This window comes from Euprymna scolopes, chromosome 23 (assembly GCF_053919585.1).
Source record: "Euprymna scolopes isolate OS-2025 chromosome 23, ASM5391958v1, whole genome shotgun sequence".
Lineage (NCBI taxonomy): Eukaryota > Metazoa > Mollusca > Cephalopoda > Sepiida > Sepiolidae > Euprymna > Euprymna scolopes.
Window position 1 is genome coordinate 18864345 of NC_136504.1, and position 27877 is coordinate 18892221.

The 27877-nt window shown below is 32.7% G+C and overlaps 1 protein-coding gene across 4 annotated transcripts in view; it reads left to right on the forward strand.

Annotated features, from left to right (window-relative positions):
• The window catches only part of LOC145245790 (AP-1 complex subunit mu-1), a 100544-nt gene that overhangs the window by 28115 nt on the left and 44552 nt on the right, over nt 1-27877 (forward strand). For all 4 annotated transcript variants that reach the window (XM_080107434.1, XM_080107432.1, XM_080107435.1 and 1 more), the window contains 2 exons: nt 4527-4586; nt 19707-19931. In XM_080107434.1, the coding sequence (XP_079963560.1) occupies nt 4545-4586; nt 19707-19931 (267 nt within the window). In that variant the 5' untranslated portion in view covers nt 4527-4544. The remainder of the gene's footprint in view (nt 1-4526; nt 4587-19706; nt 19932-27877) is intronic.

Consider the following 27877-nt stretch of genomic DNA (forward strand, 5'->3'; position numbering starts at 1 on the left):
CCCTCCTTTCTCTTTTCCCCTCCTTTCTCTTTTCCCTTCCCTTTTCTCTTTTCCCTTCCCTTTTCTCTTTTCCCTTCCCTTTTCTCTTTTCCCTTGTCTTTTCTCTTTTCCCTTGTCTTTTCTCTTTTCCCTTGTCTTTTCTCTTTTCCCTTGTCTTTTCTCTTTTCCCTTGTCTTTTCTCTTTTCCCTTGTCTTTTCTCTTTTCCCTTGTCTTTTCTCTTTTCCCTTGTCTTTTCTCTTTTCCCTTGTCTTTTCTCTTTTCCCTTGTCTTTTCTCTTTTCCCTTGTCTTTTCTCTTTTCCCTTGTCTTTTCTCTTTTCCCTTGTCTTTTCTCTTTTCCCTTGTCTTTTCTCTTTTCCCTTGTCTTTTCTCTTTTCCCTTGTCTTTTCTCTTTTCCCTTGTCTTTTCTCTTTTCCCTTGTCTTTTCTCTTTTTTCCTTTTTTTCCTTTTTTCCTTTTTTTTCCTTTTTTTCCTTTTTTTCCTTTTTTTCCTTTTTTTTCCTTTTTTTCCTTTTTTCCTTTTTTTCCTTTTTTTTCTTTTTTCCTTTTTTCCTTTTTTCCTTTTTTTCCTTTTTTCCTTTTTTTCTTTTTTCCTTTTTTTCTTTTTTCCTTTTTTTCTTTTTTCCTTTTTTTCTTTTTTCCTTTTTTTCTTTTTTCCTTTTTTCTTTTTTCCTTTTTTTCTTTTCCTTTTTTTCTTTTCCTTTTTTTCTTTTCCTTTTTTTCTTTTCCTTTTTTTCTTTTCCTTTTTTTCCTTTTCCTTTTTTTCCTTTTCCTTTTCCTTTTTTTTCCTTTTCCTTTTTTTTCCTTTTCCTTTTTTTTCCTTTTTTTTCCTTTTCCTTTTTTTTCCTTTTCCTTTTTTTTTCCTTTTCCTTTTTTTTCCTTTTCCTTTTTTTCCTTTTCCTTTTTTTCCTTTTCCTTATTTTCCTTTTCCTTTTTTTCCTTTTTTTTCCTTTTCCTTTTTTTTCCTTTTTTTTCCTTTTCCTTTTTTTTCCTTTTCCTTTTTTTCCTTTTCCTTTTTTTCCTTTTCCTTTTTTTCCTTTTCCTTTTTTTCCTTTTTTTTCCTTTTCCTTTTTTTTCCTTTTTTTTCCTTTTCCTTTTTTTTCCTTTTCCTTTTTTTTCCTTTTCCTTTTTTTTCCTTTTCCTTTTTTTTCCTTTTCCTTTTTTTCCTTTTCCTTATTTTCCTTTTCCTTTTTTTTCCTTTTCCTTTTTTTTCCTTTTCCTTTTTTTTCCTTTTCCTTATTTTTCCTTTTCCTTATTTTTCCTTTTCCTTATTTTTCCTATTCCTTATTTTTCCTATTCCTTATTTTTCCTATTCCTTATTTTTCCTTTTCCTTATTTTTCCTTTTCCTTATTTTTCCTTTTCCTTATTTTTCCTTTTCCTTATTTTTCCTATTCCTTATTTTTCCTTTTCCTTATTTTTCCTTTTCCTTATTTTTCCTTTTCCTTATTTTTCCTATTCCTTTTTTTTCCTTTTCCTTTTTTTTCCTTTTCCTTTTTTTTCCTTTTCCTTTTTTTTCCTTTTCCTTTTTTTTCCTTTGTTTCCCCTTTTTTGTCTTTTTATCCTTTTCCTTTTTTTCCTTTTCCTTTTTTTCCTTTTTTTCCTTTTTTTTCCTTTTCCTTTTTTATTTTCTCCCTTTCATTTTTTTTCTTGTTATAATTTTCTTGTAATAACTTTCTCATTAAGGTTACTTCCTCTTTATTTGCATATATCGTATCATGTGATCTTGCCCTTTACTTTTCCTTTATTTTCTTATTTGAATACTTCCTTTTGTTTATTTTATTAACATACATTCATGGTCACTCGCCGCATTTGTCATTGTAAAATTCAGTTGAACAAAGCTTTGGAAAAAGGTTTTTCTGCTTGCGTGTTCATTACATTACAATTATCTTTTTCATATTTTTTTAATAAACAGCCAGCCAATTTCTTTGATGGTCTAAACTCAAGATAGATATGTTCCTTTTCCGCAGCCTGTTACCTGCAACATAATTAAGCCCCCCCCCCCCTTTTTTTTTACCAAAGCTAAAATCCCTGCTGAAAGTGCAAAGATTTCAAACTTAGGTATGAAAATAACCAACTGATATTTTCATTAATACGTTAATTCTGTTTTAATACATTGTAAGGGGCATTGGTAAAAACATATGATGCTCCAAGAAGGGTGCTTTGAGATAGAATAAGGTGACATTACTAGGAACATAGAGTCGTTGCTAGTTTTTTTCTAACTTAAACAACAAAAAAATACATAAAAATTTCTTTTAAAAAAATGATTTAAAAAAAACAAACAAGAATATAAATATTAAGATATACAGAACATTTTGAAGCACAATTTACAAAAGAACAAATGTTTATCTTTTTACTAAAAATGTTTTTCTAAGAGAATGTGCATGCTTCTATGTTTTGTTTCTATTTTTTGTGGATAAACAAAATTTAAATAGTTCAATTAAAAAAAAGGGAAAAATATCTAAAAAAATAAAATAAAATAAAAAATAAATTTTTGTCACTTTAATTTTTTTTTTTTTTTTTTTGATTGAATTCTTTAGATTTTATTTAAGAAAACTTTCACTTGATAATTCCAAAGCTGTGGACATTACTAAAAATGTATTAAAATAAAATAGTTGCCACTTTATTGGAAAATATTAGTTTGTAAAAAAAATTAAGACAGTTGATTAGAAAAGTGACATATGTAATAGAGTAATAAGAAAGAATGGATGTTACAGTAAAAATATCAGTTTCCTGTGAATACTTAGGTCTGACAACATAAGGATAGGCCAAAATTTTATCTGCACATTACTCAATATAATATGATGTATTCCTGGTATACCATGAAAATGTTGATAACTTTAAGATTATCTGATGAGGTTACAATGTTGCAGGGTGGTTACGGTTATAGAAGAACATCTGATCCATAAAATTGTGAAGAAATCAGAGTTGAAATTCTATAAAAATTTCAATCATGATTTTAAACTTTTCAAGTTTAATTGGATAATAATAAGATAATGGGACTTCATTGGCTACAATATGGTCCAAGTAGCGAGTTTATATGATGAAGAGCTCCTGGTTTTCCTCTACAAAACAATCAGACCAAATACTATTTGAAGATATAAAGAATTTGTAATATAAAAACTTTTGTCAAAATGATTAAACTCGAAAAAGGGTTGATATGCCACAAAACAACCAAACCAAATTCGATGAATAAATATTTGAAAATATGAAGACCTTGAAGCATAAAATCTTTTTTTTCCAAAATTATTGGATTCAGCATAAAATAACTTGAAACAGATCAATATACCGAAAAACAAAACAATGAAACTATTTATGATGAAGAACTGAAGTTATAACCAAAAGTGTGACTTTCACCTTTTTATGTATGGGAACTGAGTTCTACACACAAAAACAAACGGATGACCTTAAGGCAAACACGATTATCGCCCTTTAACTCTGCTAAAGTTTGTAACATTCTTTCTCTTTCTTTGTTGGACATCAAAGAGAGTAGATGTGACAAACGTTCTCCAGTCAGGCGAACTCCAGTCTGCCCCTGACCTTGTCGTCAACCTCTCATCAAAAATTATAAATACAAGTAACGTTACTTATAATCTCTCATTGAACTCTTATTATCATTTATTTTGGTTTTTATTGTATATCAGCATATATCGTGTCTTCATTACTTGGCATAGAAGGCCAAACAACAAATATCATTGATCTTCTACTTAACAAATAGAGAATGAGATCACCAACCACAATAACAAGCCAACAGTGGAATATTTAGGTTAATACTGAAGAAATCGTTAATAACCCACTCTTGTAGAGGATGGGGTAACCTGTTATTGTGGTTGGCGATCCCATTCTCTATTTAAGTAGGAGACCAAAGTTATTTGTCGCTTGGCCTCCTATGCCAAGTAATGAAGACACAAAGTATGCCGATATACAATAAAAAAACAAAGTCAATTTATTTTCAGCGGATACAAAATAAATGATAGTAAGAGTTCAGTGAGAGATTATAAGCTATGTTACTTGCATTTATAGTCTTTGATGAGAGGTTGACGGCGAGGTCCGGGGCAGACTGGCATTCACCAGACTAGAGAACGTTTGTCACATCTGCACTCTTTAATGTCCAACGAAGAAAGAGAAAGAATGATACAAACCGGAAGTGAAGTACTGTATCGCCCCCTTGTGGCCAAACATGATATTGCCAGAGTTAAAGGGCAATAATTGTTTGCCTTAAGGTCATCCGTTTGTGTTTGTGTGTAGAACTCTGTTCCCATATATGTAACCTTGACCTTGATATCTGAAAATGAAATCAGTACTAAGTTAGAGTATGGCCAATATTTTAACCAAGTTTGGTGACAATTAGTCGAGCAATGTCTGTGCTAGTTAGTACACAAACAAATATAATGACAAACTTGATCGAAAAATTAATATGGATATTTGTTTCATTGATTATGACCCAATTAATTATATATTTTGTTTATGGATTGAAATATTGATTATGATTTGTGTCAATTGATAAAATGATTTGTGTTTTATTTTCAGGTTTGACAAGGTGGAACCATGTCCTCCTCAGCTATTTATATATTGGATGTCAAAGGAAAGGTAAGTAATTAAAAAAAAATTTTTTTTAGAAACTTTAAAATTTAAAATTTCATTCATTTGGTTCGCAATTGCACTGGAAAATGATAGTATCAGTTCTGTATTATTAGTTATTCTTACATTTCAAATCCACATTTGTCGGTGTTAAACACCTGTAAGCACTCGTATTATTTGTATTCTTTGGACCACTGTTTTCATCTTGTGTCATTTTTCACATTTTGGTCAATGTAACCTCCGAGCTTCTTCATGTGTATCTTATAACTCTGGAATATTTGTTGTGCTTTGGAATCTGAACAGAATTTTGAATGGAACCCTATATTTATTTCCGCAAGGACATGTGCTGCAGTGATTTGAGTACTTGAAAAAATCAATTGTAAAACTGGTATTCTTCTGAAGATTGAAGGTTCAATTCTTAGTGTGGGTGGCCAAAAATTACAATTGCAAAGTACTTAGAACCTCTATCCAGTAATGGCTGATGGAACAAGAGCATGCTACCCCCATGAAATAAAGGGTTCTGTTTGAAATTCTGTCTAGATTCCAAAGTTCAACAAACATTCCCGAATTCGCCAAGTTACACCTGAAGAAGGTTGGAGGTTACATTGATGAAAATATTATGAAAATAACACTCAAGATGAAAACGGTAGTTTGAAGAATCCAAATAATACGAATAACTAATCCTCGTCTCAAAAATTCAGTAATATGTAGCCACATGAGATTCTTTTATTTTAATCCAGAGTTGGTATAACTACTTTTAGGCTGTTGGAAACCAATATCCGTACATGTGCTTTAAACATGGACTGTTTAATTTGATTTTTAAATTTCAAATGAGAAAATAGATTTCCCTGATTTCTGCAAACTCTTGCGAGTTCGAATATCACAAACTCATTCCTTTTTCACTAGCAGGTGGGGGGTATGTAGCAGCTGTGTTAGGCATGTGATGGTGGATGGTAGTGAGTGATATCCAGTTCTTAGTCTCCCATCTTCAACGCAATGACGGAACAATTATATCAGATCTGCCACATGAGCTCTGATATCTTGCAGGCGAAGTTGATTTTACCAGTTTGATGAACTCCTGATGTTCAAAGGTTATGTTCAGTCAACCATGCTGAGAAGAATAATTCTTGGATAAAAAAAATACAGATCATGGGAAAAAGTAGAGATGACACATGAAAACTTGGATTCAAACCATCAACAAGAAGTTCTGATAATAGAATTTAAAGAGAATTGATCCTGAAGATTGCCAAAGTTATTAATTGGGATTGCAGTCTAGCGGAAAATGTCTGAGGCCTGACCAAGAAAAATAAAGACTATTAAGTGGAAATGATGATAATTTAGCAAATAGTCTGAATTATTTGACCTAGAAACTGTCTGTATTGTAAGTGGTTAATCTACAGCAACATGGGTGTTATTCTTATATTATACTAGTTTGGGTACCCGGCATTGCCCGGGTGTTTGTAGGTGTGTGTTGAGCAAAAAAAAAAAAAAAAAAAAAAAAAAAAAAGTGGTAGTAGGTAGGCAGGCTCGAACCCGTACCATGAAGGAGAAAAAAAAAGTGAAAAAAAAAAATTGTGACGTGTTTGTTGCGTCCATCGCCAAACCGGAAGTGATGATGGTTTAAATTAAGGCTAGTCAATCAAAAAGAGGGGATGACTTTAAAAAATATCAGTGAAAAAAGCGGCCTCCCTGTAGAAAAGTGCCTTGTTGAGGGTGTAGGAATTAATGTTTTTAGCCAATTTTTCGATATTTGTTGTCCAAAGGGTTTAGCTTCAAAACGATACCACTCTCATGAAAGTCTGTCGCCTCTATCAAAAGTTTTAGGCAAATATTCAAAGATACAGACATACATACATGCATACATTTAAACAGACAGGTGAGATTTATATTATAGATTGTTGTTTAAGACTATTAAGGAAATTATTAGTTTTTAAAATCCAGTTTAACTTTTATAGAAATGTCACCTGCAAGAACTAACACACATCCCCTTACTAACCTAACGAGCTGCAAAATCTTTCTTTACTGTAGAGATCTCTAGATGCCGGAAAACCTACCCTAATAGTTTCTATTTTCTGACTACTAGACTTTGGAATTTCCTCATGATTTCCTGCTTTCCTAACTGTACTGACATACAGAAGTTCAAATGTAATGTGAACAGAAATCTTGCTGCTCAACTCCCTACATAATGTCCTTGTAGATTTGGTTCCAAATAAGTCCTTTGTTTAAATTGCCATATGCCTTATTTTTAGTGAAATAAGAGTAAAAAAAAAATTTAACCATTTTAGTTAAGAAGCACCTCTAAAATCTCTAAAAGTCTGTGGGGATAATTGAACTAGAAATGTTTATTCAAACAGCATAATACGACATAATCATATCAACACACCAGTTCCCGTCAGATCACCAAAGTTAAGCAACATGGAGACTGATCAATACTAAATGGGTGACTGGGAATATTAGCTGCTGTATGTGCTCTGCATTTACCTTGGAATTGTTTCTGATCGTCCTAAACTTCTCTTTGCCACTGGAATTAAGCAATGCCGATTCAGAAGGAATTGTTCAATTCTTATTTCACAATTACACGCGCAGTTACCCTTACAGAGGGTATCTATTGTCTCTCCAGAGAGAACGGAGGCAATAAGTTTATTCAAATCAAAGGTTAATTTGCTTGTCAAATAAATGAGATAAAAATACTGAGTTTGTCAAATATAAACTAGGTCAATCGCTTTATTGCAAATTAGTAAAATATCAATATTTCACTATATATACGTCACAACAAAATGAAAATTATATAATCAAACAACTAGTTATTTCCAAAAATGTTATTCAAATTCATACGATATTCATGAAGTTATGACATTTTATTCTTTATCGTGGAATTTCCACTGTCCATTGCTTTATTGCAGGCCCCTTAAAATGTTGTTTTAGGGCAAAAATACAATGTCTTATCATGCAAACTTTATTTTTTATATTTTTTGTCAAAGAATAATGAGAAAAAGCACATCCTAGGTGCTAAGCCTCAAATAAATTATTTATTGACATATCCACCATTTTTTAAATAACTTAAAACAATCTCCCCCCCCCCCCCGGGGAAGTGAATTATTTGATCTCAAAAAGGAGTTATGGCTCTAGCAATATCAACTATGTTTGCCACAAAGTATCTTTTGAAGTAAATTGCTCTCCTCCCTCATAAACTCCTCTTTTAATATTGACCAGAGATATTCAATAGGGTAAAGGTCTGGAGAACACAGTGGTCAGGTCATGAGAGTTTCTCCAAAGAAGCCCATAGATTCAAGGAAGGCTGCAGTCGCCCTAGCAGAATGGGATGGTGCATTGTCATGCATAAAAATCATCTGAAAGCGACGTGACAATGGTAGGTCATCTAGTCATGATGACAAATGCTTATCCAAAAAGGACGTGTATGCATTGCTGGTAAGTTGTACACCCTCTGGAACTTATCCCTGATGATTCCCACACAAAATGACTCCACCTCCTCGTTGGTGATGAGCTCTGTAAGAGGTTGGAGTTCCAAACTTTGATCCATCCATCCGGACCGTCAAAAGTAGCACGGGTCTCATCTGGACACGTTGGAAATCCATTTTCATGTAATTCTGTGCCCAAGCCTTTCATTTTTCCCTATGTTGTTTACTCAATGCAGGCCTTGGAATAGTTTTGATGTTCCTTGCCATCTCATTCAACACATTACATCGAGCCTGTCTGGATCTTGGAGCGATTTCAGCTCTTGCAAAAATGAAAACACTGGTGCTTCCCTATAAATTTTTCCGAATATCACAATGTGAAAGGTTTCTCCTGGTGCCTTTATCCTTTCAGGATTTGGTGTTGGGGTTGTTCATAAATAAAGCCAAAGTTCTTGGATCCCTTTCCAGCTCCATAGCTAAATCATTGATGAACAATCATTCTGCGAGTCCAGCAACAATCCTTTCCTTTTCAATAACCGTTAATCGCCCCCTTTTTGGAATTTTAAAAGACTTGCAATAACGATGGACAGTATAAATTAATAATAAATAAAATGTCATCACTTCATGAATACCGCATGAATTTGAATAAAATTTTGGGAAATAACTAACCTTGAAACAGTCATTTGATGATACAATTTTCATTTTTGTGAAATATTGATATTTTACTAATCTGCAATAAAGTGATTAACAGTTTTTAAATAAATATATATATATATATATATAATCTTGTCTTCGATCGGGTGATTCCATCTTTTAAAAAATGTGATGGCAGGTGAATTTATATGTATATATATATATATATATATATATATATATATATATATATATATATATATATATATAAACATTCACCTGTCATTCGTTTTTTAAAAGATGGAAACGGTTGATTGGCAAAGACAAAATTCAAGAAGGCATATTTATATATATGTAAGCATATATATATATATATATATATATATATATATATATATGCTTACATATATATAAATATGCCTTCTTGAATTTTGTCTTTGCCAATCAACCGTTTCCATCTTTTAAAAAACGAATGGCAGGTGAATGTTTCTATATATATATATATATATAGATGGCTCAGAGGCTAAGGAATATGGATAGAAAGGTGTATGTTTTGGTTTCGATTCTACCTGATGCCACTCAAGTCATGTTTTTTTTTTTTTTAGTTTGGATCTCACTATCATGTTAGGTTCAGTAGAATTGTCTCTATAATAATAAATATGTGATCATATTTAAGTGTATCTTATGACTGAAGCAATGCCGGACGGTCAGCTGGAATGTGTATGCATGCGTAAATCATGTGTAATCGTAATACATTATGTGCCAAAAGCATTCTATATTTTCATCTGGAGGGCGCGTATATTTGCTGATTACATTAATGTAGACAGACTTTTAAAACGTTTTTAATTTTTTATTGGAGAAATCATTATTGAGCATGCTTATATTTTTCCTTTCCTCATTGTTTACAAACTCTTAATTGAAGTATTTCAAAGGTATATTGGTTCGTCTGTATCTGCCTTGAAACCTTTGAACTAGATGATAGTTATAGACTTTGCTTTCTGCTTATGTAGATATTGATTAGGGTAGAGTTTAATATCTGAGATTAAGAAACTCATTTTTGCAAATGATAAACGTGATCGTATCATGTGTTCATTGCTGGTTGTTAATGTGAAACATTACCAACTGCGGTATGTTACTGGTCCTGTGCAATTCTAGGAGGTTCACCCTCCCAAGCTTTGCCTTCTCTCTTGAAAGAGGGTTCGTTTATTACTAGTTACTTGATATGCCCCTGCTGAGGAATGCTGATAGGGCTGCCCAGGAATTTTTTTTTTTTTTTTTTTTCAGACTAGAGGTCTCTTATTCTGGGATGCTGGCTCTTCAATCCCACTTTCTGACCCTTGTCACATCTTTCTGACGTTGGAAAAAAATATTTGTAAATAATTGTAAACCCTTTTCTCTTGCAGTACAATCTAGAAAGTTAATTTGCATTGTAAGGCTGAGGACATTTCTCTAATTCATTGGAGTAGATGATTAAATTGAAGTACTTGTCTATGTTGTGTAATCAGTTAAGAATTATAATCAAAAGAATTTCATTAAAAATTATAATAGTAGGTATTTCAAATGAAAGTTTTATTTTTATTATATCTAAGAACACATTTAATGTTGGCACATAGATCTTTTCAAAACATAAACAATGATATCATTAGCCACCAAATTATGACCATTCAAATTTGTTAGAAATGAGACGCCTTGTGTGCTTATTAGTCTGGAAGCCAATTTTCACAATGTGAAATGCAGTCTTTGAACAACTGAAAAATCCTTACAAATGTAACATCATCTTGAAATGAAATTAATCTCTTAATCTTGAACACCTGATGCAATGGAGGTGGAGGTGGCTGGTTAATTTTAATGCATCTGAAACAAGGCTTCTCTCTTTGCATCAACAAGGCTCTGACCCCCATCTGGCTTCAATTGAAATGAATGACTCATCTTGGGGAAACTCCATGTTTTGACACGCTTCTGGGTCTGACCCTTGCTTCTGATCTGAAATGGAGCACATACATCAAATCCGTTGCCAAGGTTGCCAGAAAAATAGATCATTCTACCGCTCCAGTAGATATCTCACTTTTGCTGCAATCTACTTGTATATGAGCCAAGTACATCTTAGGATGGGGCATTATTGCCACATCTGGGCAGGTGCTGCTCCGTGCATCCTATCCTGCCCTGACAGTTCAAAATCGGCTTAAAAACTTGGTAGGTAATGCAATTTTCTCTTCCCTGCAACCTCTTTCTCACAGAAGAGACATTGCTAGCCTGTCTCTGCTCTATCACTATTTTCATTGCAAGAGCTCGTCTGAGCTCCAATCTATGCTTTCCTCTTTACCAAACTTTCACAAAACACTTGTCGAGCGAAAACCACTCAAGAATTTCCTCCACTCTCTATCTGTGCCCAAATCTAAATGTGGATTCCCTGAATAAAGCCTCTTTCCTAAAACTGCCCAACTGTGGAACTTTGTTCTGCTGGCCTGCTTTCCAGGTAGTTTTCAAGTCGAATATAAACAAGTTCTTGCTAAGCTGTCCTCTTAAATAATCAAATCGTACCAAATTCTCACTACTAACGATTACTATGCTGTTGTCTCAATGACTACCATACACTTATTACCCCTTATCCTCGAATAGCCTTCAGGCTTTGATAAGTTATTGCTCCCTTGTAAAGAAAAAATGCAAAAGAAAAAAAGATTAATAATTATGAGATTAAGCCAGCCTAAATATTGTGCAAAATCCTGTTACCTCTTGAAAACAATGTACAAAAATGATGGAAATGCAACTCTATATAAAGTTCATTTCGACAGTGAACACATTGAATATTGATAATGATTCATAGTACAGTAGAGACTAATCAAGATTTTTTACTTTTGATAGTAAATTACTGGTGCTACTAGATCAGGCTATCAGAAGATATTGGCTTCCTGAGATGAAATGCATCTAACGTTGATGCTTTTTATTTTTCTACTTCCTTTTGCAAAACTTAATTATGTTCTGCAAAACCAAAAGCAAAAACAACTCACCTTTTCCCCCTTTTCCTTCTTCTCTTTTCTCTTTCTATCTTCCCCACTTCCTAACTGATTTCTTAACTTAAAATGCATCAAACATTAATACTGCAACCCTTTTCCCTCTCTCATTGCAAAATTCTTTCAGGTTCTGGAAGGCAGAGAACAAAAAACGATAAAATCCACTATAAAACAACCAAACCAAACACTAAAAACTAGCTGAAGGTAAAAAGAGCTTGAAGAATAAAAACCTACAAAATAATTGGATGCAACATGAATACTATCTACAAAATAACTGGATTTGGCATTAAATAATCCAAAAAGGGTTGATATGCCGTAAAACAAAAAACCAACCAATAGTAAATTGCTAAAAAAAATAAAAACAATTCAGATATAAACTATGTAAAAGCAGACAGAAACATTTGATAAAAAAAAGGCAAAAAAAAAAATTTCTTCACTGAAGTTTTCAACATCAATTTTAAAAAAATAAAATGACCGTCACTCTGAATCTTAATCCAACTTTAATCTGAAGAAAAAAAACCCCCATCAAATTGACACAAGAAAAAACAAGATTGTACATTTATAAAGATAGCATTTTAATTACATTGAAATTTTATGAAAATCTAATAAAAAGCTATATTTGTCTGTCTCCATATTTTCAAACTCTATCTCCTCCAAAACTAAAAGTCACAGGGCAGTGTTCGTGAATTCCTAATTTCTAGTGATTTCGGTATGCAAAATTGATGGTTCAATTTTTGCCCATTTTTGCATTAAGTACTAATCCCTATTAATCTGTGCATTGAATAGATACTTAATTCACTGCACTTTATCATAAAGGTATATACAAGATTTCAGCAAGATATAGATAATGACATTCCCAGTCAATTAACATTGACAATAATTCTTGTGTTCTATTTCAATCTTAAAAATATTTACATGGATGGAAGGATAAAAATATTTCTAAATTTCTAATTTGTATGCACTTTTATATATATATTTATATATAATTTTTTTTTTTTTTTTTTACACCAAGGAGAAAATGCAAAATTTGAATCTTTTGAGACTCAAATTTTGTTCTTTTGTTTTGCAAAATCAAAGTGACCAGTGTTTATCAACTTTCTTGAACTTGTACAACCAAGCAATGGACACTTAAAACTACAATCGGGAAGTAAATACGTCATACATCATCCACTGTTACTAAAACAATTCCTACAGTTACATACCTAGAAAATGGAGCTATTAAACCTGATATGATATAGGTGAAGGAGAAAGGAACAACCTTAATAGAAGTTAATGTTCCTAATGATGCTGGGTTAAACAGAGCCGAGAATTTACATGTCCCAAGGTCTTCTGTACAACATGAAAAGAAACTGGAATCTTGGGAAGATCTCCATTATTCCAGTGATTATAGGAACAACCAGACTCGTGAAAAAAATTTCAAATGGCAAATATACCCGGTAAATCAAGTGCAAGAAAAATATGAAAACAAAAAAAACATTATTTTTTTTTCAATTTCAATAATAATGAATAGTAATAGTCAGTAATAAAGTTGCAGTTTTTTTTTTTTCCAAAATTTTAAACTAAAGAAAACATAGCACTGTCGCTATTTTTCATGTTTTCATGTCAGGAAAGTTTGAAACTTTTCATTTTTGGAAAAACGAATTTTATAATTAAAATGAAAGCAAAAATACCAGATGACTATTATAGGTACAGGGAGTCGAATAACATTTTTCTTAATTTATCTTTTCAGAATTTTCGCTCTGTGTGTAAAAAAAGATTTTCAGAAGTTTGCTCTGTCTGTAAAAACCAATATTATCTGCATTTGAAGTGTTGCATATATTTTTAAATTAAGAATTACGTATATAAAAATGTATGTATGTGTGTATATATATATATATATATATATATTTGGTATAAACAAATTTGTTTAATTCAGATATTTTTATGAGAAACATCCTTGTTCAGTGAAAGTCTATTTCTTTTCCTCTTTTTCCTGGCCCACATGGTTTTATTCTGCAAGCGAGAGTGTTAGTCTGTAGGTCTGAGAATGGTATGATATAAATATGCTTGAATCAAGAAAAAAAATATGCATTATTTTTAGCCTTCCAAATTATTCATTTATATACACAATTCTCAATTTTAAAATATATGCAATGTTTCAAACGCAGGTAATATTTCATTAATTCATTTTGTGCGGTCAATGCAACACCCTGCTGCTGATTGTTTTTTGAAAATTATACTGTTATCAGACCTACAGATTAACACTCTTGCTTGCAGAATTACACCATGAGGACCGAGTGGGGGGGGGGGGCTTTCATCTACAAGGCTGTATATTATCGAAATATCTGAATTAAGCAAATAAATTTGTTTATATATATATATATATATATAAATAAATAAAATATGCATTGTTTTTAGCCTTCCAAATGTATTTATCTACGTAATTCTTACTGTTGTGCTAAATTATTTGTTTTAGGAGTGAAAGTCGGTTAAGTTGTTGGGGTCAGTGCAGTCTATGGATAAATTCATCTGAGCTGCTAATGTATTCTGGGTAGATGGAAGTGAGGGCTTGAACATGTGAGAGAGTAGGCAGGGCTCCTTCTAGCTTAACACTCTTTTTTGTTGAGGAGTTGCTTTTGTGTATTTTTATAAAGTGTTATGATGTTCTATAATTGTGGAGGGAGATGTTTGTGGTGGACATCTTAAGTGTGTCATTTCTGAGATGTTGTAGTGCTAGGTTGTCATGTTTCTGGGGAGATGAGGCAAAATTCTGTGCTGTTTGGCCTGCCATAATATTTTCCACTTAATTATTGGTAGGTGTCTTTGAGTCAGCACTGTTTTTTATTCAGCATTCATTGTTTATGAATATGCTTTGATGATCATACTATTTGGTTTTTAAATGTATACTGGTCATACCTATGTAGTACTTATTTTTACTCGGGCTTTCTTTGGCAACAGCAATTTCTCAAAATTCACAGCTCAACTGTTAGAGGATCATTTGTCAAATACAGCTTGCATGCGCCGTCCGGTTGGGCTAATGGACAGTAACACATTGTATAACGATAATATATATATTTAAAAAATATTGATAATTATTTTTAAACCTACAGATACACGCATTTCAAACTTTTCGTCAGTGTACGAAGCCATATTTACTGACAGTTAAGGGATTTGAACCCAGTCGCAGCGTCATCTTGGACTTCATAAGCTATCAGTAATTAGCATGAGAATTAAGGGAATTAAGTTCTATTAATACCGATTAGGCAGGCATAAACGGTTAATGCACCTCCCCCTACACACACACTTATTTGGGTGTCACACTCCATATAAATAACCCCTGGCGGCTTCTCTACGTGAGTTATATTACGGCCCCCGAGAGTAAGAAGGCCTGTTAACTGAAAAATGTCTGCAAGCAATGTAGGTAAGATTTGTCAGACTGTCAGTACTATATGAGGGCCATTTGAAAAAGAGCAATAAAACATTTTTAAAGAAAAAGGAACACAGTTCGATTAATATTGAAACTGAACTTTATTCAATATAAAATATAAATATTATTTATGTAAAATTAAATAATTTTAAAGCAATATACAATTTAATATTAATAAAACTGAATTATGAATTTAGGGAACAAACAATTAAAGAAACATTAAACACAAATATTTTTTGGCCTTGGAACAAGGTATGTTTTGATGCTACACTTTACTATTTCTGTCCTCGGTCGGTGGAGGAGAAATCTTTCATGACAGATTATTTTTGTTCCTATCCAGAGTGCCCATTATTGAGAAGCTGGATTTTGCCCACAAGATTATATGTTGAAATATTTAAATAACTATTATTTTAAATACAGAAATTATATTTAAAGTTTTCGTTTTCTGTTCTTCTATGTCCATTTTTTTTCTCATGGTTTTCATCAAAATGTGTAGCATATTAGTTGTCTCACAGGCCATCATCAGTGATCACTCACTGGCATTAACCAATGGTGTTCCCCGGAGACCAAGTGAAAAGTCTCCCCAGATTTCCAGTGTTCTCCACCTCTTGACCACTTGTGCAGATGATTGCAAGTTATCGTAACAGCTGTTGTCACTGATTTCTCGTTGGCATCGGCCATTGGTTTCCTGGGGTTTGGGTGACAAAATGCTTCCCCAAGGTATGAGATTTGGTTAGTACTCTTCCACCTCAATCTTTCCATCCTCTCCGACCCTTTACAACTAGTTGGTTTGGCGCCAGTCAATGTCATCTACACCACTTTTTTATTATTATTACTGTTATTATTATGATGATTATAAGGGTGCTTGTGCAGTGTATGCACGTGTATTTTAAATAGTATTTCCAAGTTAAATTAAATTTTGGATTTGTATTACTGTACACATAGATTCCAAAAAGTTGTCAAAAAAACAAATATATAACAAATAAATGTTATCAAAGGCAAGATAAGTTATTCTTCTACCTATCTGGAAAGGTTTTTAGTGGTTTTACTCATTTTAAAACGTGTAATCTCTTCAAAAATCATACAATGTTTATCGATATATTTTAAAAAGAAAAATGTCGGCATGCTTGCTATTGAACTTTGTAAGTTTGGGAAAATGAAAAATGAGTTCAAACAAAGTATACAAAATACTGTTAGAAACCCACCAAATATATATCCACCTATGTCACGATAACATATATTGAGCGAGTTTCTAACAGTAATTTATATAATTTTTTTGTTTAAACTCATTTTCCCAAACTTACCATGTGCAATAGCAAGCGTACCGCCATTTGCATTTTTTCAAATACATCGGTAAAACACTGTATGTTTTTCGAGCCAAATAAACACTTTACATTAAATTAAAACACTAAAAATTTATCCAGTTTGGTAGAAAAGTAACTTATCTTGCCTTTGATAACATTTATTTATTATATATTTGTTTTTTGACAACTATTTTGAATTTATGTGTATAGTAAAACGAACTCATCATGTAAATTATTTACAGTGAAAATGTTATAAAAAAAACTTGAAGTTTTAAATATATTTCAAAGAAATTATGCCCGGTGCTAAAATATTGAAAATTCACTGATCGTAAAAAAAAAAAAAAAAAAAAAACCTGCCGTGAAAAATGCTAACTTTAAAATATTTGGAAATACTCAGTGAAAAGTTTTATTACTAGCGGGGTTACCCGTGTGTTCGGAGGTGTAAAAGATAAAAAAAAAAAAAAAGTTTTGGTAGGTAGGTAGGCTTGAACCCGAACCTTTGAGCTTAATAGACTGATGACTTACCTGCCACGCTACGATGGTAGAGAAGTGAGAATGTGTGAAATAAAATCATTAAAAAGTGATGTGACAGGTCATCACTCAACAGTGAATGAAACATTCATAACCGCACAAGTGGCAGGTGCGTTCGGAATTTAATTCCACACTTAATTTTAACTGCAGGATAGTTCTTTCATTTTTTTTTTCTACCCAACTTTGTCTGGTTTTGTTTCCCCAACATGTTTGGGAAAACCAGCTCCCCCTTTATTAGGGGAGTGTGTCCAAATGAAAGCAATTGTCTGATATGATGGTGAAAACCGACATTGACCAAACGTCCACTACTTTCTGGACGCTCCCGGCCCATAGGCTGAGAAATATGCCTTAGTTTCACATCCGTTTCGCTTTTATAGGAAAAAGCCGAATCAACACGGGAGGGGCCAACATAGCAAGAATTGTGTACAACCCGATATGAATAAATCTAGCCGCGACGCGCGTTCACAATTCGTACTTTTGATCTACAGGGTATATAAGAAGTTCTAAGTGATAGCCCTTTTTAGAAATTCATTTGGAATTTTGAGAAATATATTTTTTTTCTTTTTCAGTAAGTGTCATATTTGTCTGTGTATGCATATATATATATATATATATATATATAGCTTTTATATATATATAAAAGCTGTACTACCGGCAAAATGAACGTCTCTATTCTATGTTCTGTGTATTTGGGATTGTTTTACTCTTTTATTCATGTTGAATTCACCTATTCATAACAACCATCATCGTCGTCGCCATGAACGTTGAGGATTTGTGCCGTTATGAACGCGTTTTCATTTTAAAAGCTGTACTACCGGCGAAGCGGGCATCTCTCTATTCTATGTTCTGTGTATTTGGGATTGTTTTACTCTTTTATTCATGTTGATGAATTCACCTTTTCGTAACAACCATCATCATCGTCATCATAAATGCTCCTTCATATATATTCTACATGTATGTGTACGTGTGTGTGCATATGTATTTATATGCGTGTATGTATGAATGTATGTGTGTATGTGCATGTTGTCATGTGTGTTTGTTCTTGCGTATGTATGTATGTTTATGTGCATCTGTTTGTATGCATGCTTGTATGTGTACGTGTATATCTTTATTTTGATATGTGTGTGGGGTGGAGAGGACTCCCAAAAGCCCTGTTAAGGCAACCCCTCTGAGTGAAGCAAATCTCTGATTTAAAAAAAAAAAAAAACAAAACAAAAAAAAAAAATAAAGCGGGAGACCAGTACCCACATTAAGCTGGTCTGCAGTGTGATTTGTTGCTGGCTATCTTGCTCATGCTTGTTGCTGGATCTCAACATTTTGAACCGAGAGAGAGACTTAGCTGTCGTACAAAGCTAAAACTCTGTAACATCATCTTTGTATAGATACTTCCTCAGACATTTGTCTATAAAAATTGTCCGTGGGGATGGAAAAAGTGTCACGTGTGTAGCTCTGAAATGTTGGAAGCATGTAATAATTGATCTGCCATCATTCTATATATGCATATGTGTGTGTATGTATATGTATGTATGTACTAGTGTATGTATGTGTATGTATACCTATTTGTATATGTATGTATATATGTATGGATGTATATATTTTTATTTATTTTTTGTGTATATATGTTTGCGTGTATGTATGTGCATATATATGTATGTGTAGGTATATGTAGGTAACTTTGTGTGTGAATGTGTATGTATTTGTATATGATGGTATGTGTGTGTGTGTGTGTGTGTGTGTGTATGTATGCCAGGGACCATCTTCAGTGTCGTGTCTGCTTGAGCATGTGAATTCGCTGGCAGGACTGAAAAAAGGAGGGAAAAAGGAAAAAAAAAAAGGAAGGTTATCTTCGGGCTCATGGACTTTCAGTGACTGAGGGAGTGGCACTCGTCTGACAAGACGTTGCAATCATCATCATATATATAATATATATTGAATAGACAAATTTTCTTTGAAACCATGTTAAGATGCAACTATTTGATTAAAAATCATCCACATTTTTTTTAAACTTGACTTTTTTCTTAATTTCAGATAATAAAATATCCATTATAAAGGTGTGAGAACTTAGATGTCACCTAAGTGGGAAAGCAGAGATTTAATTCTGCTGGATCAATTAAATTAACCTTTGCATTGGGGAAATAGTATAAAACCCTAAGTCCCCATTTATTAAAGTTAATTTTGAACCCAAAAATCAAAATTAAAAAAAAAAAAAATCAGATGACTTATGTCATTTGGTTGGTGATTTAGTTATTTTCTTTTGTCTTTATTTATCACATGTCTATGGGGACAAATTTAGATACAAGATCGTTTTTTTTATGTGGGTAAGAATCCAGCCTCTCTCCCCTCAAAAAAGAGACGCTCTGGATGGAGCAAGAATAATAAAAAAATGCCCCAGTCAAAAATTTTTTCCTTGAAAACAGAGGAGATACTATATTTTGATTTTGGCTTCACAATTATTCCCTAACTATTTGCAAAATACGGTAGAACCCCAGGATATGTTTTTTCAGGTTACGATGTAGAATTCAATGTTTTTCTGGCCCATGGTTACAGTATTTGCCCTGCCTTACTGTGTTATTTATAATGTTATTTGATTATATACATGTGTATTATATACTGTACTGTATTTTGTTACTGATTTTTAATGCTGTATCCTGGGGTTATACTGCAGTAGTATCAAAAAATTCTTTGTGATAGATATTGTTTTGTCATTTAATAACTTAGAAAAATGTTAATGACATAAAAACTGACAAACTGACTCGAGATAATTAGCTTTTTTCTTTTTTTTTTTTTTAAAATTATTTTTCCTATTTGTCTTTGTTCTTTTTCTCCAGGTGCTGATATGTCGCAACTATCGTGGGGACATCGACATGTCGGCCATCGACAAGTTCATGCCGCTGTTGATGGAGAAAGAAGAGGAAGGGAATATGTCTCCCATTCTTCAACATGGAAATGTTGCTTATGTCTACATTAAATACAACAACCTTTACCTTGTATCCACCACCAAGAAGAATGCAAGTGTCACCATGGTCTTCTCTTTCTTGCACAAAATTGTACAAGTAAGTCATCTATTATCTATTGTATCTCTTTGGACATTTTTTATTTTAAGTAGTATTCAACTTGTAATGAAAAAAAAAAAAAAGACATCCTTGTATAATAATAGGAAAAGTTAAATAAAAAAAAGTTACCAAGTAATGGTCTTAACTAGTGTTGGGACGATTCCTAATTTTTATACAATTCCGATTCCGATTCCGATTCCAGGAAAATATTGATTAACGATTCCGATACCAAGTACGATTCCGATTCCGATTCCGAGGGAATTATTGTTTTGAAATATACCAGGTAGTTTTATACTTATGGGCAGTAGTTCCCAAATATGTTCCCTAACTTTGGAAGAGATATTTTATGTCTACACCAGTACACCGTCGTGTTTTGGTTTAAATAAAATTATTATATAATAAACTAAACGGAAAACTTAGCAAAATTTATTTTAGAGAAAATTTATTTTACTTAATTGGAATACAGAAAAAAACTCAAAGAAAATAGAATTTATCCTTCAGAGAAAAAACAAATAAAATAGAATTTATATAACAGAACAAAAACAAGAAAATTAGAGAATAAATACACACGATTCATTATTTTGGTCCTCATAATTAACAGATTTAATGAATTAAATAAAAAAAATATAGCGGAAGAGAAAGAAACTATATACTAATTAAATACAAAAAAGATAAATATTTAATTTAATAATTTATAAATGAACGTGCGTAATGAAAAAAAAACAATATACCATGTGACATGGCGCCGTAGATACAAAATAACCTTTCCAAAGTTAACGACCATATATGAGAAATACCATTAATCGAAAGTTTTTGTGTTTTATACCAAAAAGGTAGGTATAGCGAAAAGTTACAATTAAAGGAATTTCAAAAACGATTTTTTGTTTGGCTATTGATAGTTGTATTTGTGACGGCAGTTCTTCAGACCTCCATAATTCACAAGGAGTAGTTAACACCTATTATTTTTCTTACTTTTTCATTGCTTTTACACGTTGTTTCTAACGTGAAGAATAAGTTTAGCCAAACTAATTTTGAAATAGGGTATATCAAAGGAACACATATAAAAATGATACCACTATAAAAAACAAATGAAATACTAGATAAAATTGAGCAAACATAATTACCAAAATTACAGAAAACGATAAAAAAATGGTGAAGTTTGTTGAGTGAAATGAATTATTGAAAGAAAATTAATTGAACTAATAGAAATGTTAAATAAAAAAATGTCACATTTCAATATTTTTTTAATAATTAAATTCTCAGGGTTGTCGAAATTAAAAATTAAGTGATTTTTTTTTATTAGACTTCTTTCGAAGCTTGTTACCTTGAAAAATACATTTAAAACCCTGTTTTTTTTTAAATAAATTGAAAAATAAACGCAATTAAAAAAAATTTAATTGATAATTGAAACTTTAAAAACATATTAAACATTGAAAAATTACTTATCTCACAAATTAACGTCCAATAAAGTAGATCCAGTCTTCATACAAGAATTCGGTTTTAATAAATATATCTTTCCCAAACTTAAAAATTAAATCTTTTTTTTTTTTTTTTTTTGAGAGAGTGCTTTAAAATCGCCGGGGAGTGCCGCCTAAAATTTTAAAGAAGTAAATTTTAGGAGTTTAGTGCCTTTCAAAGACGGTTATCATAATTTATTATCATCATTTCATATCCTTTTTTTCCTCCCCCCCCACACCTTTCCACGTAGTTCAGTAGTTAACCAGTGCTCCTGTTGCTGTCAGTCAGCTATCTTTACCTAAGTTTTAATTTCTAGTTAAAAGAATTTTTCATGAATAGAATCAGCATTTTTAAAAAATTATTTTTTTAGTTGTATATATTGTATTTACTCTTTGAAGTTAAGGAGGGTTAAAAAAAAATTGGTGACACCTAGATGGTGACGTAGGCAAAAAAAAAAGACACTGCGATTTCGACCCTCACTAATAAAACTGCTCTGAGTGACTAGTTGGTAATTTTTTGTTCCTTTTCTTTTTTATTTTGCTCCTCCAATTTATTTGGATGCATCATAGTTAAATGTTTTAACATGTTGGTTGTGGTCATGTAAGATGGTTTTATTCCTCGCGATATTTTAATTTGACAGACTTTGCAAATGGCTTTCAACTCATCATCTTCATCAACTTCAAAAAGTTTCCATGGAAGACTTTTTTTGGACTTTGGCGTTGTGCGTTCTATCCCAACCATTATCAATGGACCAGAGATCATCAAGTCAGCGTCAGACAGGGCCAAACTATTTGCAAAGAACTTTGCAGCTAATTCTACCCTATGCGACGAAGGCCATCAACTCCCCATATTTCCTCCTACAACACAGAACAAGCTAGGTAACATACAAATATACGTGCATGAGGTCGCCAAGCTAATCAAGAACCTAGATTCTAGTAAGGCAACTGGCCCTGATGGCATCCCAATTATAGTGTTAAAAAACTTCAACCAGAACTTGCTCCCATACTTACGAAACTATTTAAGCGCTGCCTTAAGGAGAGGTGCTTTCCGACCCCCTGGAAGACCTCGTCAGTTTGCCCTGTGTTTAAGAATTCAGGTGATAAGTCCTCTCCCTCTCAGTACAGACAAATACGTCTCCTGTGTGTTATGAGTAAGTTGCTGGAATCCATATTAAATAGAGAAATAGTCAACCACCTCAGCAGGAATAACCTTCTTAGTGACACACAATATGGTTTCCGCTCTGCAAGATCTACCGCAGATGTGCTGACGGTTATATCCCACAGGATTAGTGAATCTCTTGACAAAGGCTTCCTTTCTAGGGCAATTGCTCTTGACATATCAAAGGCCTTCGACAAGGTATGGCATAAGGGTCTACTTCACAAGATTTCCAGCTACGGTATAACTGGAAATGTGTTCTCTATCATTAAATCATTTCTCTCCGATAGGCTCATAAGAGTAGTGGTAGATGGACAAAAATCGGAGGCCTGCAATAGAAATGTTGGAGTTCCTCAGGAGTCAATCCTGGGCCCAACTCTCTTCCTGATCTACATCAATGACCTCCCTAAACACATACTTAAATCATTCGTTGACATCTATGCTGATGACACGACCATCTACGGCAACACATCAAAGGCTGTAAATATCGTCTCGGATTCTCTCTCCTCTGATCTCGAGCGCGTGGTTCAGTGGGGGAAGATATGGCTGGTAACCTTTAATGCATCCAAAACCATCCTTACATCATCAACGCTCTGATCCCCATCTGGCATCAATTGTGATGGATGGCTCTCGTCTGGGTGAGGCCCCGTGTTTTGACAAGCTTCTGGGTTTGACCTTTACTCCTGATCTGAAATGGAACACGTACATCAAGTATGTTGCCAAGGTCGCTGGAAAGATGGTGGGATCCTTCTACCGCTCCAGAAGATATCTCACTACTGATGCAATTCTCTATCTATATAAAAGCCAAGTATGTCCAAGGATGGAATACTGTTGCCATATCTGGGCAGGAGCTGCCAAAAACAGCATATCATGCCTTGACAGAGTACAAAATAGTCTTCGTGGTTTAGTGGGGGAGGCTCTTTTCTCTACCCTGCAACCTCTCTCCCACAGAAGAGACGTTGCGAGCCTATCCTTGTTTGATCATTATTTTCATGGCATGTGCTCGTCTGAACTCCAATCCCTGGTCCCCCCTCGCCAATCTTTCACGAAAAACACCCGTCTAGCTGAATCCACTGTGAAAAATTTCCCCCACTCTATATCTGTGCCTAAATCAAAACGCGGATTCCATGAACAAAGCTTCTTTCTTAGAACTGCACACCTGTGGAACTCTGTTCCGTCTGCCTGCTTCCCTCCGGACTACAACTTGGATGTCTTCAAGTCTAATGTTAACAAATTCCTAATGAACCGCCCCCCCTAATTAAACACTTCATCAAATCTCCACACTAACGTAATGTACTTGCAATAACCCTTATCCCTGAGTGGCTTCCGGGCCTTGATAAGTGGTGATCACTGTGTAAAAAAAAAAAAAATCCGCTAAAAAAGACAAAAAGAAAAAATATAAAGGGATGGGGCGGTAAATTGTACCAACCGGTAGTTAACAAAAAAAACTTAGAGAATTTAATTTTTGAAACCAATGTATAAAAGTTTACATAATGAAATGCAAATATGCATTTTCTTTTGAATTTTTTTTTTGGTTGACTGTTCAATTCACACATGGTTGATGCGGTTCAATATTGCTAAACTATAAGTCTTAAGTAAAATTCTATTCATAAATACTTTTTAAAATGAAATTATTTAATTAATCGTAAATATTATTTAGACATAAAAATTAATTGATTACAAAACCTTTTAAAAATATATATATTAATTTCTTTTTCGTTCGGGAAAAAACTGCGCAAATCACTTTTAATTTTCAATTTAAAATTCTAGAAAAAAGATTATATTATTCTGCTTCATCAATTAATAAAATTCAGGGTTTTATCTTTCTGGAGAAAAAAATTAAAAAAATGGATTTTATTTCAATGAAATTAAAAAAAAAAAACTTGACTGAATTGAATTAATTACCCTTGAATTATCGAAGGGGTTATTTAATAACTTTAGGTTTGGAAGAGATAGGTATGGGGTCGATTTTTTAGAAGCATCAAAAGAAGCTGACAACTGTCAAAACTTTGCGAAATAATACAACGTGATCAATTTCAATTTCAATTTAGAGATATTTCTTTCCAAAGCCTTCTTTAAAAAAAAGAAAAAAAAGTACATTGTTCTATTAAACCGTTTACTGTTTAAATAATTTGACTTTGCTCGTTTTATTTTAAGAAAATATAAGTTGAAAAAGCATTTTCATTCAGTATTAGAAGATTTGTCAGTAAAAAAAAACAATCGCCAAAAAGATAAGCGTTTTTTTTTTATTTTTACTCGCAATGTAGAGCCCTGCATACTTCTTTTCAAGTTAACTCTTTTGTAGTTTTGATTACAATAGATCTGAATGAATGAACCTTGTAAGGGAGGGGCACTAAGCATTGCCCTGTTAATAATGAATTTCTTTGGTTTCTTTTTATAACATGCTACATTTCTCTCTTGCGGTTAGAAATATCAGGAATTTTTTTTCTTTTTTTCAACATCAGACTAAAAGAATCGTAATGAAGGAATCGGAAAATTAAGGTATTTTTTAACGATGCGATTCCGATTCCGATACCTCCCAAAATACACGATTCTTACGATTTCCGATTCCGATTAATCGTCCCACCACTAGTCTTAACTATTGATTGAGATTTCTTAGTATTATATTGCTCTGTATTTTATATTGAGCTTTTTTTGTTTGTAGTCACTCTTTAAACAACTCTGCCGGCATGTTGTGCTCAGAAGTAGAAATAAAAATTGATTTTTGATGATTTAACGAATGCATATGAAGTGCATTTTTTTTTTAATTTTGACCAGTTGAATCAGTAAAAAAATTTAGCCCAAAGCATACTTTTTAAGGCTTTTATTGCTATTTGAAGTTGAATAATGCATCTGGAAATTATGCCTTATGGCATTTTTACAGTAAAATCTCTTTCTATAGATTTATAACACGTGTACTACTTGTCTTCCCCAGCATAAGGAAAAAATTTTTAATTCCCTAAAAACAAAAATACTGCATGTAAAAATTCTAAGAATTTTGGATTTTTTTCAAATAAATAATTATCTAATCTCAAAAAGACCAGGTCTATAATTTTTTTTTTTTTTTTTACATAGGCGTCACCACTTATCAAGGCCGATAGGCCACTCAAGGATAAGGGTTAAAGCGTGTACAGTAGTCAAAAGGACAATATAGTAATCGATAGTAATGGAAGTTTGGTAAATTTGTTAACTTAAGTGAAACGGCTCATCAGTAACTATTCGATTTATAGAATAAAAAGCTCACCATTGGATGAACCGAAATACTGGGTTTTATTATCACCACACAGTAAGGCCAGGCATATTTAATCAACAACTTTAATATGACATGTCCTCCAACTATCTCTCTATCATAGCAGTAACTAGCAGGACCTGTGTACCGGTATTGCTGATATAAAGCCAAAACAGATTGTGTATGATGTTGAATTAACGTATAAAAAAGTATGAAATCGATTGAAAATATAACTGGTTTTTCTTCATAACGTGTAATAATAAAGGTACTTTCAGACATGATAAAATGCTCCTATCACTCGAGATTTGTACACAACTAACCAATTAGTAGATGGTCTGCAACAAAAAAAAATGGTTTTCATCAAATGGAATTGGAATCATGTTGTCTTTTCTAGGGCAACAATTTTATCATTCCATGCTGTTGTAACCAGACGTGTATCTCCGACAGATCGCCAACTCCCTACGTCGTGTATTGTGGGTTTTTCGTTCAACTATTCCTCTTATGGCCGGATCGTCATTTTCTCGCTGGTGACTGTCGATGGTAACACACATGGTTTCACAAAAGTAGAAATATAATATATATATTATATGATTATTATAATATATATTATATATAATAAATCGTGGAACAAAGAAAGGAAAAACACAAACGCCAATGTTTCACATATAATTGACTGTTGGACGTGTGTGTGTGTGTCTTCTCCCCGTTCTATCGATGTTACGTTCGTCTATTTTTGTTTCACAGTCAACTCTAAAACCGTCCAACTCCCATCTGCCGCGATGGGCATCTAGTTGTCAACTAATTGTCTCCTCTACGTTGGTATCTGAGGTCGCCCCCCCCCCCCCCCCCGGCTACTGGAAGCTGCCCTTCCCTGTTTTATCTGTAGGTTTCTATTGTTATTGTCAACTCTAAAAAGCTTGATCTAAAAATTACTTCAGATTCATTGTTTGTTACTTCCTATCTATTGTTGATTGTAGGATATTTCCTATTTCTTTGTTTATTCTAAGCCATTTCCTATTCCTTTGTTTATTCTCCCTCTCCCCCCTCTCAGCACTTCGTGGCTCGTCCACCTCAGGGTCACTTTATAGTATCACACTGTATTTTGAATGTCCTACACACCCAATGTCTCAGATTGTGCTTTCTCTGTTTACATTTTATGATTCCGACAATGGTGATAACTAAGTTGTTTAGAACTGTTCTTTTTGAACGGGTTTTTCCTGAGCTTTGCATGTGGTCATTAGCAACAGTTGATTGATCGTATGGCTGACATAGAAGTTTTTATCTCTTGACCAACATTAATGGCTACTGAATGAAGTATCTGCTCCAAATGCAAACTATGTGTTCAAAAGAAATATTAATATTACAAAAAGATTGCTAGTTGATTGGGTGACAGGTTGCATGAGGAACGTTCAATAATTATTCTTTATCTTTTATTTAACATATATATATATTGTTGAATTTTAAATGATAATTCTGTTAATTAGCTTATATATGTGTTATATATATATATATATATATATATATTTAGTAGAAATGGTAATTAATAAAAACCTGAAGAAAGTGCTCAATACTGTTGTAGAGCAAATATGCGTTTTATTTTTATTACCATATTTTTCTGTTAAGTTACATTATTGTTTATATTAAAATATATATATTTATTTTTTGTTGCAAAGTGGAGTTATTTTTTTCCCAAGTTACATATTTAGTGATTTTTAGAAAAAAAGACCAATATTTACTAGAATTTAACAAAAGTTTGAAACATCCACTTTCAATACTTATATAATAATCAAATTTCAATGAAAAATACTAATTTTTCAAAATATTTGCAGATATAAGTTTTTAAAGATACCTATAGATCAGTGATTATGAATGTTTTTAGTTTTAATCCCTTCACCTAGTATGCAAAACATTTAGCGCTTGTCTAGAACTCCCCCTCCACTTTGTATGAAAAAAACAAAGAAAAATCTGTATAATATACATACCCATGATGGAAAAAAAAATTTGTATACCAAAATTCATGTAAATTGATTAAATGGTTTCATTTTTATAAAGAAAATAATTTTTAAGTGAATTTTTCTAATACCACCTCTTCCCTTGCTATGTG